The following is an 18,871-nucleotide window of genomic DNA, read 5'->3' on the forward strand; positions in this document are numbered from 1 at the left end:
AAAAAAAGAGTCTCTATAACAAAAGAATACATAAATTTCATATTAAAATTCAACTTTGGAGGAATTAATAAAAATTAAGGAAAAAATAGCCAATATCAGGATCCTATAGACACTAAGAATATATTATAAGTAACTTGATACAAATTAACAAATGTTTCCTAGAACATTTCCAGAAAAAAATATAACTTATCAAAACTGACCCATTAAAAAATTAGAAAGGCTAATAGCCACATAACTTTAAAAAAACTGAACTCTAATCAATTCTTCCCCCCAAAAGTCCAGTCTCAGAGGACTTACCAGTAAATATGACTAAACACTTAAAGAACAAATAATGCTACTTTTTCAAATACTTTTTTAAGAATTAAAAAAGGGAAAAGATCCCAAATGTGTTTCATGAGGTTTTTAAGTGACAGTATATCATAATATCTTCATGATTTTTTTTTAAAGACCTATTTAGGACACACACAAAAATACTAGCCAAAAAGACTATTTATTTGGCAAAACTAAGACTTTGAATTTATGTCCACCAAAAAAACCACCATTATGGGAGTAGGAGAAGGTTATTTGCAATAAATATTAACAAAGAACTTAGATGCAGATGATGTAACTAACCACTGTAAACAATAAATAAGACAACAATAAAAATAAGGCAGACTTGAATACCTCACAAAAGACAAAATTCAAAAGCAATAAATGTATGAAACAGTACCAAAAATTATTGATAATCAGGGAAATGCAAACTAAAACACAATGAAACTTGATTACCTGCACTCCCAAATGGCCAAAATGAAAAATATTGAAAATAACAAGACATGATAATATAATGTGGGGCTCCTAAACCTCTCCTATACTGCTAGAGGTAGTGAAAACTGGCATATTCACTTTGGAAAATGCTATGAGGCAAGATGGAACTGAGATCATACAGCTTAGCACAAAAAGGCTATCATTATTACTTACTTTTTAAATCAATAAATATAAGTATGTGTATATATAACTGTTAAAATAAACACATTACCAAAAGATAAATATATCCTGTAGCATTTCTGACTTTAAAGGGGTGAGAGATGATGAAAAAAAAAAAAAGAAAAATGAGCAAAAGTAAGGAAATGGGGGAAAAAAAACATCAGAGTATCATCCATATGAAATATAAATAACACTATATATATTGCCTACCATAAGTCAAGTACAGATGACTCTTGAACAACATGGGTTTGAACTCTGTGGGTCCACTTATATGTGGATGTTTGTCAATAAATATGCGCTACAGTATTGATCTGCAATTGGCTGAATCTGCAAATGCAGAATCTGCAGATATGGAGAGCCAATTGTAAAGATATATGCAGATTTTTCAACTAAGCACCCCGAACCCCTCTTTGTTCAAGGGTCAACTGTGTATTTCTGGCAAATTTATTTGTATTAATTCATTTGATAGTGGCAAACAAGATAGGTACTATCGCTAATCTCAGTTTTGTAGATGAGGAAAGTACAACATACAGAGATTAAAGACTCACTACACACAATTAATCATAGATGGAGCTGAAAATGGAAACAAATAAAAGTAACTAGTTCATATCATAATAAAAGTAGTTTAAATTTGCCTATCAAAAAGTAAAAGCTGCACAGAATTAGGTTAATAAAATCCAGCCATATGTTAGCTACTAAGTAGCACATCCAAGATTCAAATCCTGGGGATCTGGCACCAGAGTCAGTGGTTTTAACCACTAAAACATATTGCTTAACAATGAAGGTTAAAGGAAAACAAAAAAGAAAACCATAATTTAACAACAAATACAATGTTACCAATACATACCTCAAGGGTTTAATTTCTATAGCAAATGAAATGATGATAAGAATATTCTACAGGACACTGTCAAAATAATTGAATAATTTAGAAGCAATCTAGTAATTTCATACTTCAACAGATAATGGAATGAATCCTTGTCACTATAAGTGACAAAAGTGATAAAATTTAAATGTAACATTTTCATACAGCTTAAAAATAAAATAATAATATGAATTTTAAGAAATATAGGAGTTCCCATTGTGGCTCAGTGGTAACAAACCTAACGAGTTCCCATGAGGATGTGGGTTCAATCCCTGGCCCCACTCAGTGTGTTAAGGGTCCAGTGTTGCTGCGAGGTATGGCATAGGTCACAGATGCAGTTGGGATCTGGTGTTGCTGTCACTGTGGCATGGCTAGCACCTGCAGCTCTGATTCTACCCCTAGCCTGGGAACTTCCATTTGCCACAAGTGTGGCCCTAAAAGGAAAAATAAAAAGAAATATATATGTATGCAATAATACTACATAAAAAGCAAGGAGATGACAAATATGACATTTAGAATGATGCTTCGGGTGAGGAGAGGCAGGTGGACAAAATGGGAGGCTGAGTGAGAGCAGAACTGTGTAGCGATATATATAGGTTGTTGTCGTAGTCATATAATTCATATTCCTTCACATATTCATGATTGGTGTTATACTATTAACGAGATCTTAGCAAAGAATAATTTATAGAACTGCTATTAAAACAATATGACAGCTCTCATCACTACAGTACAGTATTGTTAGGGGTAATGCTAAAGCACTAAGACAATAAAGTGAAATATACAGTATGGATATCAGGGAGAAAGTTTTTTATTCTTGATTTGACTTTGTGAATTAAATTTTACAAAGCAAAATTTATTCTTGGTATGTAAAAAAACCAAGAAACTCAATTTAAAACTTTTAAAATCAACAATCCTCCACACAGGAATAATTCAACAATGGTATATTATGCAGCTGTTAAAAAAAAAAGGATTATGTGTTTTGATAAGGGAGGATATTCATGTTAAGTGTTTAAGTAAAAAGTGTAGGTAGCAGAATACTATGGATAGCATGATCTCATTTTTGTAAAAGCTAACTTTCACAAAATATCCAGGTACATACTCATAAAATTTTATATAATGAGCCAAAAAGATATAGAAGTTTATTCCTCAAACTTATAGCATTGGATAGATGGATAGGTAAGACTGAGAAACTATTAAATACTTTCTTTAACATTTCAATGCCCTTTAAATCATTACAATGAATTTTTTTGCTGTTTTTTTAAACTACAATGTTATTTTAAAAAACAGTAGCTACAAGTATTTTACAGGCTAAACATTTTATCCTATTACCTTTTTTCTGACATTTACACTGAAGCAGTATAACAAATGCTGACAAAGTGACCTTTCCAAATACCCTAAATAAATGGGCATTATTCAAAGCTCATTTGCCAATTCAATTACATCATGTCTATGCAATGCTAGTCTATGTTCCACTGACTCAAATGTTAAAACAATGTCTTATGCTTTAATAATAACAAGGGTATTATGACCCAAAACTAATTTAGACCACACCACCACATCACAAACACGATGCAACAATGATAATCTGTTTACGAGAACATAAAATACTTAAAATTACATCTGCAAATATAACCCTCATAATAGCATAGTGTATTCTAAAGCTCAAGAAGATTGTTAATCTATAAGACTAGAAACTACTAAAAAGTTTGTCAAACAATAAACAATTAGAAATCCATAATTCTACTTGAATGTCTTACTGGCACTTCATATTTAAAATATGTAGAAATGAGTTAATTTTCTTTTCCTAGTCCAAGTTTCTCCATTTCTATTAATGTGAGCAATAACTCTGAATACCTTACTGACACTCAACTGTATACCACCACTCGGTTCTTCTTCTTCCCTCACCCTTTGTATCTGGTTACCAAGGTTTGCCATTTCTCCTTCAAAACACACTTGTATTGCTCCTATTGCCGACAATATTGTATCTCTAAACTCACTCGGGTCTTTCTCACCTTTGAGCAACACTCTTGGAATCAGAAATGCAAAATAAGACACACAGAATCTCCCAAATGGTCCCACCATCTTTAATCTCTTCTCCCTCCCATTCGTTCTTCATTTGTATCCCAAAAGATTCATTTTTAGGAACATCCGTTTTATCTCAGCCTTATTCAATAAATTACCATGGGGCCTCAGTGCCTATAAGAAAAAGTCCAAGCCCCTCTCCATCAGCCACCACTAAACAGTCATCACCACTAGCACCAAGCAATATACTCCCTAAAGCCTAAGGACACAGCTGAGCAACATGTTCTGCTCACGGAAAGAAGGTAAAAGTATTAGGAGAAAGAAAGTGAGGATGATGGAAAGCTGAAAGTGAGATGAGAAAAAGGAAAAAAAAAAAAAAAAAAAAAAGACTGCCGAAAGCAAAGGAAAAAGAGAATATACTGAAGAACAAGGCAAAAGATTTCTCAGACCAGAATGTCAGCATAGGCATAATACTAATTGTACTGTACAGCAACAGCAATTCAGAGACAGAGAGACTGCCTTTGACTTTCCTAATATTAAGTACAATATTCACTCTGGTCTCTGTGCTGAGGCTGCAATTGATACTCACCCTCTGTATTTGACCAAATAAACAAATTTTGTACTTCTCCAACAGCACATAAACCTTCCATTTTTTTAAAAAAAGGCATGGAATCAAATGAAGCTTATTCTAGACCATCAATATTTAAAACTACTTGTTAAATAGCCAACAGGACTCCCAGTTTAAGGAATTGAGTATACCTTGAAATAAAGGCTGATTATGTCAGGCATGTTGTGACACCTAAGTCATATTTTCTCATGATTTTCGCTGTTTTCTAGATCTAATATATGTTCCATATTGTCACCCTATTGAGTTTTCTTACTAATACTAGTAGCGACAATAATGGCAAACATAATGTCAATGAGTGCTTACTGTGGACCAGGTACTTGGACATTTCACCTAAGTTATTTACTATTTTAATAACTTTCTAAGGTGGGTATGGTATAATTATCTTCACTTTACATCTGAAGCAACTTTATATCTGAAGAAACAGGAGGGTCAAGTAAACTGCCCATGCTAACACAGCTTATACAAATAATTAAGGAAAGTACTTTTTAAAACAGTAGTATTCGATAATATAAAAACTCATAAAAATCTACAGCTGTCTGATTGATCTATATTAAGAAATCTCAACCACTCTCACCATATTATGGCATGTAGTTGATAAAATATACATAAATAAAAATATAGTGTTTTATTTCAAAGTAATAATTACCCCATTTACTAATAACAAATGTGCACAAGAGTTTGGACTTGCCTGTGAAACACAAAGGAATCATTACATCATTTGTCCTCACTGCATCCCTGAATCAGTTACTATTATGGTGCACTTTTTAAAACAGAAACACGTGACAGGTTACAAAAAATTGCAACAGCTACCAACTACATAAGTGGCATAACAAAGGGATGAATTCATATTTCCTCAATATCAATTATTACATCTGAATTCACATCACATGACTCTTATAAAGGTCATATGTGGGTAATACATGCAGAATGTTAAGAATTTAGTAACCAGGGTCATAATAGAAAATGCTGCCTCCTACAAAATTAAAAGAGGAACTAGCTAGTCATACTCATGAAAATAGGGGAGTCCAGTCTTCCCTGCATTACAGAGTCAGAGAGTTGAGCCAAGCTCTACCTTGCATAGACTTGAAACAGATCCAGGACTGTCCTTTTACTCTAGTAGCCCTGAGAGAAAAAAATAAGAGGGCAGTGAAAACCCCCAAATGACTCCCATTAATCCTACATTCCAGCAAGAAATTCTAGTTCCTTCTGCTATGTGTGTTGACAAGGCAAAGGGTGCACTTGTCAAGTGGTACAGAGTTGATACCCTTTCTTCTGCTACATTCACAAGTCAACCCATGGAGCTTGCTCTAAAGATGTAGAAGACAGTTTCTCTAACAAGCTGAATCAAGGGTTCTTGCACAGATCAAGAGATGAAAACAAGCACGTATTCATTCATAAATTCAAAACCTTTGAGATTTTTTCTTAGTGGAAGGGGATACTCACTGGTTGTCTCTTTACAGTTTTTGGCATCCTACCCTCTACACTTGATGGGTGTAAAAGAACACTTGTGTTGCCCTTGGCATTTTAGGAAGTGCCTTTCCACATCTAATCCTACCCCTTACCAGAAATTCTAAGCAAAGTGAAACTAAGACAGATTAACCAACCAACACAAATATCAGAAAAATTTAGATGGACAATTTTATATACAATAATGTGATATTCTAAACTCCCAATTCATTACTGCTTGAAAAGCTGTTTGAAAATCTTACCAGTGGGTTAAATTTATACCCAAGCAACTGAACATGTCAATGAAATGTAACATTTCATTCTTCAAAGAAAAATCAGTTTGTTCAGAATTCACGATGAACACTATATATCACATTAACCCTGTAGTGAGTTTTTTTGTGAAGATGTATGGCTGCTGAAATTAGAACATTGCGTAACTCTATTAAAACAGACAAGAGTACAGAATTCTGCCTTATCAATCTTATTCCTAATTCTAAATTCCTATTTTCAGATAAGCCTTCATGCAATCCACTCCGAAACCATAGCCACTTACTATTATTTAATAATCAATAACATAACTCCCTCTGTTTTTCAAATTTTGCATGAGTTGCTCACTGAGCTAGCTTTGCCACATTATCTGACAATCTGCCCCATGTGGAATCACATCAGAACTACCCTGAGGCAATTTTAAGCACTAAGCATCTAGAACACCTCCCAAAGAGCAAAGTTAGCTCAAAGTAGGCATATGTAAGCATTATGTCCTTTTTGCTCTATGAATTCAAATATTGGTATACTATTTTTCCACATTCTTACTAGGTAACTTGTTAAAAGTCTTAGATGAGCATTTCCTATTATGTTAAACTATAATTTATATCTAGAATATTTTTGGAAAATAAAGTTATAAACTCATGAAAATCTAAAATGTAATCTAAGTTTATATTTTAATTCATTCTTTATTCCAAGCCTTCTCTGGTCATTACAATTTTTCTTTTTTGCCACACTCACAGCAGAAAGAAGTTCCCAGGCCAGGAATCAAACCCAAGCCACAGCAGTAACTGCAGCCAGGGCAGTGACAACACTGAGTCCTTAACTGCTAGGCCACCAGGGAATTCTAACAATTTATTTCTTTATATATTTACTCCTCCTGATGGATTAGCAATAAGATCCTGCTGTGTAGCACTGGAAACTATGTCTAGTCACTTATGATGGAGCATGATAATGTGAGAAAAAAGAATGTATACATGTATGTGTAACTGGGTCACCATGCTGTACAGTAGAAAAAAAATAATGTACTGAGGAAATAAAAAATAAATAAATAAAATAAAAATTGAAAAAGTTATAGTTCAGTAGCTGAAAAAAAAAATAAAATTCTGAAAACGGTTTTGACTGAAAATTGAATTCTTTTTTTTTTTTAATAAAGCAGATGTGTTTATTATTTTCTCAGTTCCTGGAACACTTATTATGTGTTAAACAGTGCCATACTGAGCCGTATTATAGGCTGACACAAAAGAAAGAAATATTCTTTGAATATTTGCAATATTCAAATATTTGAATATTCAAATATTGAAATATTCTTTGAATATTTGAATATTGAAATATTGAAATATTGTGAAATATTCTTTGAACCTTTACTATTTGCCTAAAAAGTTTTTTAAAATAAGAAATATTAAAAATGATTTATAAAGTAAATATAATACTGGAAAACTCAGAGGTCTAATTAAAACTGTCTCTAAATGAATATAAATGTTAAAAAATAAAATTTTATGTGATATCTTAATAGTACTTAATATCTTTATTATGAAATCAGTTTTTATTCACATCACTTTTTTCAACTTTTTTTTTTTAGGGCCGCCTCCACAACATATGGAGATTTCCAGGCTAGGGGTCTAATTGTAGCTACATCTGCCGATCTACACCACAGCCACAGCAAAGCCAGATCCTAGCCACGTCTGCGATCTACACCATAGGCTCATGGCAATTCCAGATCCTTAACCCACTAAGCAAGGCCAGGGATGGAACCAGCAACCTCATGGTTCCTCATGGTTTGGATTCGTTTCCACTGCGCCACGATAGGAACTCCTTTTTTCAGTTTCTTAGGTCCACTATTTCTGGGTTTTGACAAAAGTGGGAAAAAAGTCAAACTTTGAAATCTTTGATAGGTTGAGCTCTTATTTTCAAGTAGGTATTCTGTTACTATATTTTATGCTACATCTCAGAAGTTAACAAATCACCACTTTCTAAAAGAATGTTTTTGTCAGTCTTACACCAAAAGTTACTATAACACCTAGGTATATTCAAATATGTGCAAAAGAAGATGCAAACTTCAGAATGGAAAGGGAGTATTTTTCTCTTCATTTTTCTGGCTCTTTTCCGAGGGAGAAATTTTCTGGGGGTAGGTCCAAAGGTCTAGATGTTCTTCACATGAAACAGTATATATGTGACTGACGTGGTGCCTGGCCCAACTCTCACTCCAGCAGTAATGATCTTGACAAAGGGTGGAACACAGGCTGGGACCAGCCAAGAACATGGCCCATCCTTGTTTAATTTTCTCCTACACTTGTATTCCTTGTGAGAGCAGTCCAGTCTCATGGCTCAATGTCTGTATGCAGGGCTATTTTTGAATGCTGCAATTCTGAATCAGATTTTAACTGCAAATAATTCTTGCATCCTCTTCATGAGGAAAGTATCATGTGACTAAAGAGTAGAAAGTCAAAGATTAAATTTTATTTCACTAAATATTTGCTATTAAGTTGTGTGTTTTGGTAGATCAAAAGAATACTGTACAATGAGCTACCTGGCTGATTACTGACCTAATACTTTAGACAGAAAATTTTATATTTATTGCTCTCCACAAATCTATTGGGTTATTTACCTCTCTTACTTCATTTTTTGCATAAAAAATTATTGCCTATTTTGTATTCCATGGTCCATCATTTTAATCATTCTTTTCAATAAGTCCTCATCTTCCTTGCTTTTTTCTATGCAATGAGGGAAAAACTAAAACCAAATTCATTCATGAACACAGATACAGAAATATTAAAGAAAATATTACCAAATCCAGTCTCATAAAAACCCAAAGTGGATTTCCCATTTGAAAATAAATTAACTGAAAAAAAGGGAGAAAAATATGTTCACCTTGCTACATGCAGCAGAAAATGTTTTGATAAAATTCAACATCCATTCATAATAAAAGTTTTTTGAGTTCCCAAGTGGCCTAGTGGTTAAGGATTTGGCATTGTCGCTGCTGTGGTGTGCACTCAATCCCAGGCCCAAGATCTTCTGCATGCCATGGGTGCAGAAAAAAAAAAAAAAAAAGTTCTTAATAAAGTAGGAATTTGGGGGAACTTCCTTAATCAGAAAACAATTGAATTTTCTTCCTAAGAAAAACCTACAGCAGACATTGTACACATCAGAAAAGGTCAAGAGCTTTCCTTCTAAAATTGGCTGTGAGTCAAGGGTTTTCATTATTGTTATTTCCATTCAACATTGTTCTAGAAATCCTAGCCAGTGCAGTAAGGCAAGAAAAGAAAATGTTGAAAGACTAGGAAAGAAGAAGCAAAACTGTTTTATATAACTACTAATGTACAAAATCCAATAGTATGAACAGATAAACTATTGGACTATACAAACACAGTTGCTAATTACAAGATCAATACAAAAACTGCCTGCATTATATGCACAATAATATGAAAAATTTTTAAATTACGCCATTTATAACAGAGTCAAAACTGAACAAATACCCAAAAAGAAAACAAATGTATAAGACCTCAACAAAGAAATCTATAAAATATTAAATGGGAAATTAAGCAAGAATATATGGTTATGCCATACTGATGTTTTAGAGACAATATTAAAAAGATGTCACTGCTCCAAAATGATCTACTGATCTAATTAAATCTGATAAAAATCTCTTTTTTCCTTTTGTAGAAATCAAAAAGTTGATTCTAAATAGCCAACATAATCTTGAATAAATTCAAGGACTTATTCTACCACATTTCAAGACTTACAATGGAGCTTTAATATGTTTAGGATTATTTTTAGCATATTTTAATATTTTGAGTGTATTTTTGGTATTGGCACAATGATAGATAAATAAACCAATGGAAGAAAAAATAATATCCAAAACCAGATTAACATATATGGATGCTTTCCAGAATAAATGTTATGCTAAGTGTCTTAAATTCCTGTGAAGTAGCCCAATCAACTTTTACATGAAATAAAATTACACTGCTTTTAATACTTTTATTAAATCCATTATTTTTTGATTTTGACAAAAGGAATAAATCAAAGTTTGAAACTGACAGATTGAGCTCTTAATTCAAGGAAATAGTTTATTTATGCTGTATTCCAAAGTTTACTATATCACCTTTTTTATGAAGTTTTTTTTTACCATCGACAGGATTAGTTTTTAACAAGGAAAGCCTAAAGACAGTTCATCTAAGTCTTCTTCATAACACCTTAGTTTTATGAGTTTTATTCCATTCCAATCAGCAAGCACAACATTTAAGGGCTCCAATCATCTCTACTTTGCAAAATCCAATAACCAGTTCTAAAACTCTAATTTTACAGTGAGAGGCAATCAAATCTTAACAGAAATATGAGAGCTTGTTTAACACTCATACTCAAGACACTTGATAGCTTACTCTTCAAATAGCAGTTGTAACTGATAATTTCTCATATACCTCAAGACTCACAATTCTCCCAGTTCATTCCCAAGCTGATACAGAGAAAATATCAAGAAAATACAATGCTTCACAACTAGAAGGAATCATGAATTTGACAAACACAACGTTACCCAGTTTAATGGTATAGTTATGAAATATGCAATCCAAATACAAAGAAAGGAAAAATTTTTTTGTTTTGTTTTTTTCTAGGGCCACGGCATATGGAGGTTCCCAGGCTAGGGGTCTAATCAGAGCTGTAGCCGCCAGCCTACACCAAGTCACATCTGCGACCTACACCACAGCTCACCACAATGCCGGATCCTTAACCTACTGAGCAAGGCCAGGGATTGAACCTGCAACCTCATGGTTTCTAGTTGGATTCGTTAACCACTGAGCCACAATGGGAACTCCAAGAAAGGAAGATTTTTTAAAACGGTTAAATTCTTAAGGGTAGACATTCTTCAGATAAACCTTTCTGGAAAGAACTGCTGTGACCACAGTTAAAATATAGAGGTCCCCTTCTATGATATACATTTTCAAAATACACCTGTCAGGCTGGATAAACACACCCTCTGGTTCCTAGCATGTTGGTTCCCTCCCTCATTTGCCCATTTCACATAATTCATCCAATGTGGGAATTGCTAACCTCCCTAGAAGTATAACTAGATAATATAAGACTTCACAGACAAAATAGAAGTTCCAAGCTCTGGGAACTGCCACAGGCATAATAATAATGACAACACAAAATAAGTATAATATGTGGCAGATTGATTCTACTCTGTGGAATACATTATTAAACACATGTTCATGCCACTATTATGAGAAGGAGAGCACATAACTGGCAAAATAGATCAGCTAATAAAATAACCTTATATGAGTAAAACAAAAAACTGTCATGGCAACACTAGGTTTTGCCCTCATAGAAAGCATGTAAGTTGAGGATGATTATAGCTCAGAATTAGTCCAAGATTAGTGACATACAACTGTGAAGAGTGCTTTGAAGAGTGCTTTGAAGAGTATATAGCCATATACAGACATATAGCCATATATAAAAATATATACATTCTATTCCATAGCATGCACAGTCTCAAAATCTTAATTGGTAAAATTTCACAGTTCAGGATTTCTCTCTGGTTTGGGATGAAGTTTAACTTAAGAACATTACTAGAACAATAAGACTGAAGAACACCCACTTAAGAAAACAGTTACTTTCATGCATTTTAGAATACTGATCAACAAATAAAGCAAAAAAGAAAAACCTGTGGGTCTGAGGCAAATAATTGGTTGTTCAAACATAAATCAGTCTTTTCTAGTTGATTGAGTAGGACTTTAAAAAGTAACACTTGTTAAGTTTGCATTATAGCAAATGCTTGATTTAGACAGAAACCCTAAGACCTGTGTTTCACGTCCTGCCCAACAGAGGACAGCCCCTCTCCCTCTGTTCCCACTGCTGTAGAAATAAAGCCTTTGCCCTTGCTTTCCCCTCACTCCTTCTGCCTCTGACCAACCTGACTGTTTCTCCATGTGGTCCTGGGGGGCGTGTCTCCTCGTGGGGATTGTAATGAACTCTTCTTTCAAAAGCCGTTATCTCCATGTCTATCACCTTACCATACTTCAATAAAACAAATCTCGTGGATGTTTTAATATAAGCCCATCTTCCTTTTTTAAAAAAATAAAATACCAGGAAATATTCCACAGCCGAGACTAAATGGTTTAAACAGCACATCCTTGGAGAAACCTAGTGCAGTTTTTGTCACTCAGCCCCTGGATCTGCCTACCATATTGCTCCTAACACAGGTAGGGCAGCCTTGGTTCAGTTTTACAGTTTTCCTGTTTTTGTGTTCTTTTCCATCCACCGGGCTTTGAGAAGCTGAATGGAAAGATGGAAATCTCACCCAGTTCCCTCCTTTATACACCTTAGGGACTGTACTGTAAGAATGACTAAATTTAGAAAAAAATCAGAAAAGCACAGAAATTTAAAAGCTGGCCAATATTATCTAAAACCCATTGAAAGACACTGCCTTTTCACTCACGTCAAATCCTCCATTTCATTGCTCTACAAATGTTCTGTGCTCCTACCCTGAGCTGAGAAGGACACCAAGAAGAGAGGGACAGAGAGGTGATGGGAGAGAGAAAGCAAGGCTCATGGGGTTCCCTGGGGAACAGAGACCAGTTCAGATCCACTTGAAGGATAAGCCACGGCAGAACTACACTTAACAGGATGCAGAGCTTTTTCTCCTTCCTGTCCATCTTTTTCAGGGCTTCCCTCCCTCTCGGGTTTTAATTTTGTTCATGTGTGGTGGTATATGTGGTTGTTCATGTCAGAGGTTTTTATGAGTTTTTTTTTTTTTTTTTTTGTCATTTCCACTGGATTTTGCTTATACTGTGTCTGACAAAGGTACCAGGGAATCTGGCATTCACAGTGGCTGGGTTTGACCAGCAAATATAATTCATACGGCCCCAAGGCACATGGTAAAATCTGACCTTAAAAACAACTTAATCTAATTCATCAAGGCTGAAGCCACTATGAGTTACAATATTTTTGGGGCCATAATGAATTAAAATCAATAGAAAATATGGGGGGATGACTTTTCAGTTTCCAGTTCATCCTTTTGGTTCATGTGCTAAATCTTTAGACCTACCTATCTGAAGGACCCTCCTGAATGAAGAAGGTTCACCTTTAAAATATATAAAATCTGCAAGTATTTCTGAACAACAATGTATGAACTGGGGAAGGAGGGGAAAAAAAGCCTTTGATAACATTTTACTAATTACATATACAACTCTCCATTTTTACTAACAAGATGATGATTAGAGGCTAATTGCTTAGGCTATTAATTGATTACCTTTTTAGTGATTAAAATATGTATGTTAATTACACCTAAAAATGTAGGTAATTTAAGGATGGAAAAGAATGATACTACTTTGAATATTTTAAATAAATAAATGAGAAAATATGTGGTTAAAAGAGAAGTAAATCCCATTCCTTTCTATCTGCTTGTTATTTGTAGTTTTGATAATAAATCTAATTGAGTATAAGTTTTTTGGTTTTTTTTTTTTTCAACAAAAGGGTCTGGCTTTTTTGGAACCATTCTCTTTCTGATAATGAACACAGATTGTGAATGCAAAACCCTGCATATCATTATGTGAAACATTTACGCATTCAGAGTGTCTACTTGGTGGCTTTCTTCTTAAGAAGCTAAACAATTCATTAAACAAGCTGCTCTTGAATGGTAGATCAGAACAAGCATAAGCTGCCTTCTGTAGAATTCTATTATGGAGCTGTACCCATTTGTGTTTTCTTTGAAGCCATAAAAATGAAACCCTTATGTTCATATTAAAAGCATAAGAAAGGCATCTATTATGTCAATAGATTTAAAACACGGCCTTAGACACAGTGAGAACCACTCCAAAATGGCACTCTTATAATAGCAAAGGTTAAGAAGTGCATTCCCAGGGAAAACCTTCAAAGGCCTACATATCATTAGATCCCCAAACAGATGGCATTGCTGTGTTTGGAACTATAGTTTAGGGACACCTACAATCTCAAATAAATCCTTTCTAATCCCACTCTTTTGTCTAGATTTTGTACTTTGATGATCACTGCAGGTGCTTTTCTCCATTCTTCAAGGAGTGACATAAAATGATACGGTGAAGATTCATGAACAAATATGGACACAACACTTAATGCAACTTCTATGCAAGGTACACATCTTTTACTAGCAACACACTTACACTTTATAGGAATCCACCAATTCCTGGATCCTAATTTATGATAAATCTTGAGTAGTCTGAATTTTAGAGGAAAAAATACTTCTCATATATATTGCTGGAGTAAGTATAAACTGATAAAACCACTTTTCAAAACAAAGGTGGAACTCTCTGGTATCTATGTGTATACTCCAGAGAAACTCAAACAAAAGAGATGAGGACACAATTTTCACAGCGGCATTGTTGATAATAGTGAAAAATTGCAACTAACCCAAAATCTCATGGACAGGAAAATGGGTATGTGAATTGTGATATAATATACTCAGCAATGATAATGAAATTTTCTCACCAACATGGATGAACCTCAGAAACAATGTGAGCAAAAACGTCCCAGAAAACTCTCTGCAGTATGTTTCCTATATATAAACTTTAAAACATGCAAAATTGAGCAACGTGTTCTTATCACTTAGGTTCAGGTTGTTTGTTTGCTTGGTTTTGGCAGTGCCTGTGACATGTGGACATTCTCAGGCCAGGGACTGAAGCTGCACCACAGCAGTGACCAGAGCTACCACAGTGACTGTGCCAGATCCTTAATCCCCTGAGCCACCAGGGAACGTATAGGTTCAGTTTTTTTAATTATCTAAAATCCTGCTGAGAAAAATCATACTACTGTGACTGACAGATTAAAGTAAAATGTTTCCAATTCTCTGCTATGTGTCTCCTATACAGTGAACAACACAGGTTAGAATTACATGGTGCACTTATTATTATTATTATTTTTAACTAAATTTGTACTACACTACTATACGATCTGTTGCTGGCTGAATCCATGGATGCAGAACTGAATATAGGGAGGGCCAACTATAAAGTAATACACAGAATATCAACTGTGTGAGGTGGTCAGAACTCCTAACCCCTAGAAACAATGAGAGGAAAAAACATCTCAGAAAACTATCTGAATACTCTACTGAATATTTTGGATTTAAATTTATTCTACAACATAATTGCCTACAGATAAGTTCTAACAGATATTTACAGTTAAGAAAATTTGTTTAAAATATCATATACCTCCATATTAAAGGAAAATATATAAATTGGAATCTAAAAAGGATTTAAATAGTATTGCAATTTTACTTCATAGTTTACCTGAAACTTCACAAGGCTTGTGAGACGGCAGAAAATAGTTCCTCTTTACTTCCTGTCTGTATATAAGATGTGGCTTATTATGATCCTCATCATGTTCACTGCCATCTGCCTTCATGATAGGTTCTAAGAAATATTCACCATCATGTGCTTTAAATGTTCCCATCTGGAAATAAAGGAAATAAAAATTAATGTTCTTCCATCACTAAGTAGAGAAAGCACACTGTGCCAAGGGTTAAAATGAGCACACAGAAGCAGGACAGCCAGAAGTTCCGTCACCAGATGTCATTGACTGAACATAAAGTTCCCTTTCCTGGCCCACTTCTCCCTCTTACATATAAAGTCAGGGAGACTGGATAGTATTCCAAAACATAGAGCTGAAATGACATGCAGTCCAGTAATAAAGAATGCCATAGGCGATGGCATAAAATGGCCACAAGCCTAGCACATTCTAGAAGTAAGAAAGCCTTTTTGGCTGGGTCTTTGTACAACATAACGGTGTGAGACAAGCCTTAAAGGGAAGGTTGGGCTCAGATAAAAGATCCTGAATGTAATACTAGCTATTTAGAATTTATAAGCAATGGAGAGCCACTGAAGCATTTTCACAAAGCCCTGTCTCCTGAATTCCAGAATCCAACATGCAACTTACTTTTTGACATCTCCACTTAGGTCAACAGGAGCATTCTCAATCTTAACATGTCCAGAGCCAAACATGATTTCAGTCCAAGCCTGCTATTTCTTCAACGCTCCCTCTTTTAGGAAATGGCAACAATACTATCCAGATTGCTTAGGCCAAAAACCCTTAGAGAGAAACCAAGGATTGGCTCTCTCTCAAATCCCACATTCAATTCATGTGCAAATCCAAATGGCCCAACCTTCAAGGCATAAACTGAAATCTAACCACCTCTCTGAATTTTTGCCACAATACCCATAATCTAACATAAACTTTCTCTCCTTCCTGAACTAAATCTACAGCTCTATATAGTCTCTACAGAGAAGGCACAGTAATTTTTCTTAGGTCTAGATCATGTTGCTCTCAAAACAAAATAAATAAATAAACAAAAAGAAAAAAGTACTATGATTTTTCACATCATGCCGTGAAAGATCCAAATTCCTTACAATGGTCTACAGTGTCCTGAGTGATCACCCCTTTCCACCCCCCACCCCCCACCCCCGATGCAGTACACAGACAACCAACAGTTCTGACCTCACCTTCTCCCACTCCACCCTGGCTCATTATAGAGCTCCATTCCTGATGCCTTTGCTATTCCCTAAACATGACAAGTATTCTCCCACTTCAGGACCTTTGCACTTACAAAACCTGCCTAAACCACTTTTTCCTGCTGGCTCCCTCTATCACTTGTTTCAGCATTCATGACCTTCTATTAAAATGTTACCCAGACTCCTATGTCTACCCCACTATCCAGGATCACTTTTCACTGTAAGTCTTATCACTACATGATAGATTTTTATTTACATTTGTTACCTGGTTGATAGCAACAACTAAAGTATAAGTCTATGAGAGTGGAGCTTTGTCTATAATTTTCTCTACATGCTTGTCATGCCTACCACATAGTAGATACTGGATAACATATTCTGAATGCGTAATACTGTAAGATACAAAATTTAATCTAGTGACACTGTGTGTTTGTTACAGATGGTAGCAAGAAAGTACTGGTAGCTATAAGACAGAGGCTTAGAGCCAGAAAAGGGGTAACAAACCCTAAATTATGGTGAAAATCATGGCACGGCAGTTGGAAAAGAAAGATTACACGATGCCAATGCCCTAGGAAAGCACAAAAATAGACAGTAAGAGGGGGAATTTACAATAGAGGTAATTTTTTAGGAAAATATTATTTACCAAAATGATTCCACAAAGGGTAAAAGTCCAAAGAGACCCTTTTTCTACATAACAATAGAAAAAGATGTCACAGTTACATCACAAAAACTCCTTGCCTTGATGATTTCACAGAGGAATTCCACCAAACCTTGAAAGAGCAGATAATCCCACTTTTACTTGAGCTGTTCCAAAACATGGGGGGAAAATCCAAGTTAATTTTATGAAGCTAGTGTCAATGTATAGCAAAACCTGGTGAAGAAAGCATTAAAACAAAACAAAGACAGGACAAACTCAACTATGAATATCAAGCTAAAAGTCCTAAATTGTATTAACAAACGTGAAAATACATGACTGGTAGAGTTTTTCATAAGAGTGTAAGTACAGTTCAATATGGGGAATCTCAATTCATTGTAATCACACACACAGGAATAAAATCACATGCCTTTTAGGTTGTTTATTTATTTTTTATTAGAATAGAGTATATTAGAGTATATATATATATTAGAGTATATAGAGTATATTATATTAGAGTATATAGAATATATTAGAGTATATAACAGAAAACTTTAGCCAGTCTTTTGGGAGAGACCATGATGGAAGAAAATATGAGAAGAAGAATGTATATATATATATGTGCATGACTGTGTATGACTGGGTTATTACATTGTACAGCAGAAATTGACACAATATCACATGTTGAGAAAATTCAACAAACATTTTTGATTTTTTAAAACATTAATAAAATATAAATAGATACTCCCTTAATAAGACAAACTATCACAGCCTAAAGACAGCATCACGCATAGCAAAGATATATGAAAGGCAATCCCACTTTGATTAGGAATACAATGATGCCCAGTATCACCTGTACTAGATAACAGAACTAGATAAAAGATTAGAAACATAAAAAATTGGAAAGGAAGAGATTAAAAAAATGTCACCTTCATAGGTGATATCAGTAGACCTCTTAATAAATAAGAACTAACTGAAAAACAACTATAAAAACTAAGTGAATTCAGTGAGAAAATACACAGGCTTCGACTATGTTCATATGTATGAAAAACAATTAGAAGATATTATGGAAGAAGCAACCTGATTTACAAGTAAAAAGGGGAAATGCCCAGGAATAAAACAAATTTGTAATATCCCAGTAAAATGCCAAAGCCCTCCTAGAGAACCATGGAAGAGATCTAAAACAGATAATACCACTTGCCATGTTCCTCATTTAACAAGATTTCAATTTTTAAAAATATTATGAGATTTTTTTTAACATGCAAGCTGCTTTTGAAGTAGACACAGAAAAATAAAAATAACCAAGATAATGATAAGAAAACAGTGAAGTGAGGCTAGAACTACAAGATATTAAAATATTATAAAGCCACATTAAGTACTCCAATGCTGGCAAAAGAAGAGAGACCAACGGACCAATGAACTAAATAAAAAGACATGTAATATATCCTAAATCACAGGACTTCATGTTAGTGTATAGACCTCATCTCAAATCAATGACGAAAGAATATTTAATTGAGAGACTTCAACATGTGGGTAGACATCTGGACAAAATAATTTGGATACATTCCACACAGAATAAA

At 34.4% G+C, this 18,871-nt stretch overlaps 1 protein-coding gene across 9 annotated transcripts in view; it reads right to left on the reverse strand.

Moving 5' to 3' along the window:
* The window catches only part of ADAMTS20 (ADAM metallopeptidase with thrombospondin type 1 motif 20), a 210,223-nt gene that overhangs the window by 142,697 nt on the left and 48,655 nt on the right, over positions 1–18,871 (reverse strand). For all 9 annotated transcript variants that reach the window (XR_014845094.1, XM_085024338.1, XM_085024337.1 and 6 more), the window contains 1 exon segment: positions 15,443–15,605. Coding sequence is in view for 4 of the 9 variants with exons in the window: in XM_085024338.1 (XP_084880464.1) it covers positions 15,443–15,605 (163 nt within the window). In the remaining 5 variants the exon portion in view is untranslated.

This window comes from Sus scrofa, chromosome 5, assembly GCF_054392235.1.
Source record: "Sus scrofa isolate SSC_HxYL_T2T_F1_AM1 chromosome 5, Sscrofa_HxYL_maternal_Yorkshire_Landrace_v2.0, whole genome shotgun sequence".
NCBI classification, from domain to species: Eukaryota; Metazoa; Chordata; class Mammalia; order Artiodactyla; family Suidae; genus Sus; species Sus scrofa.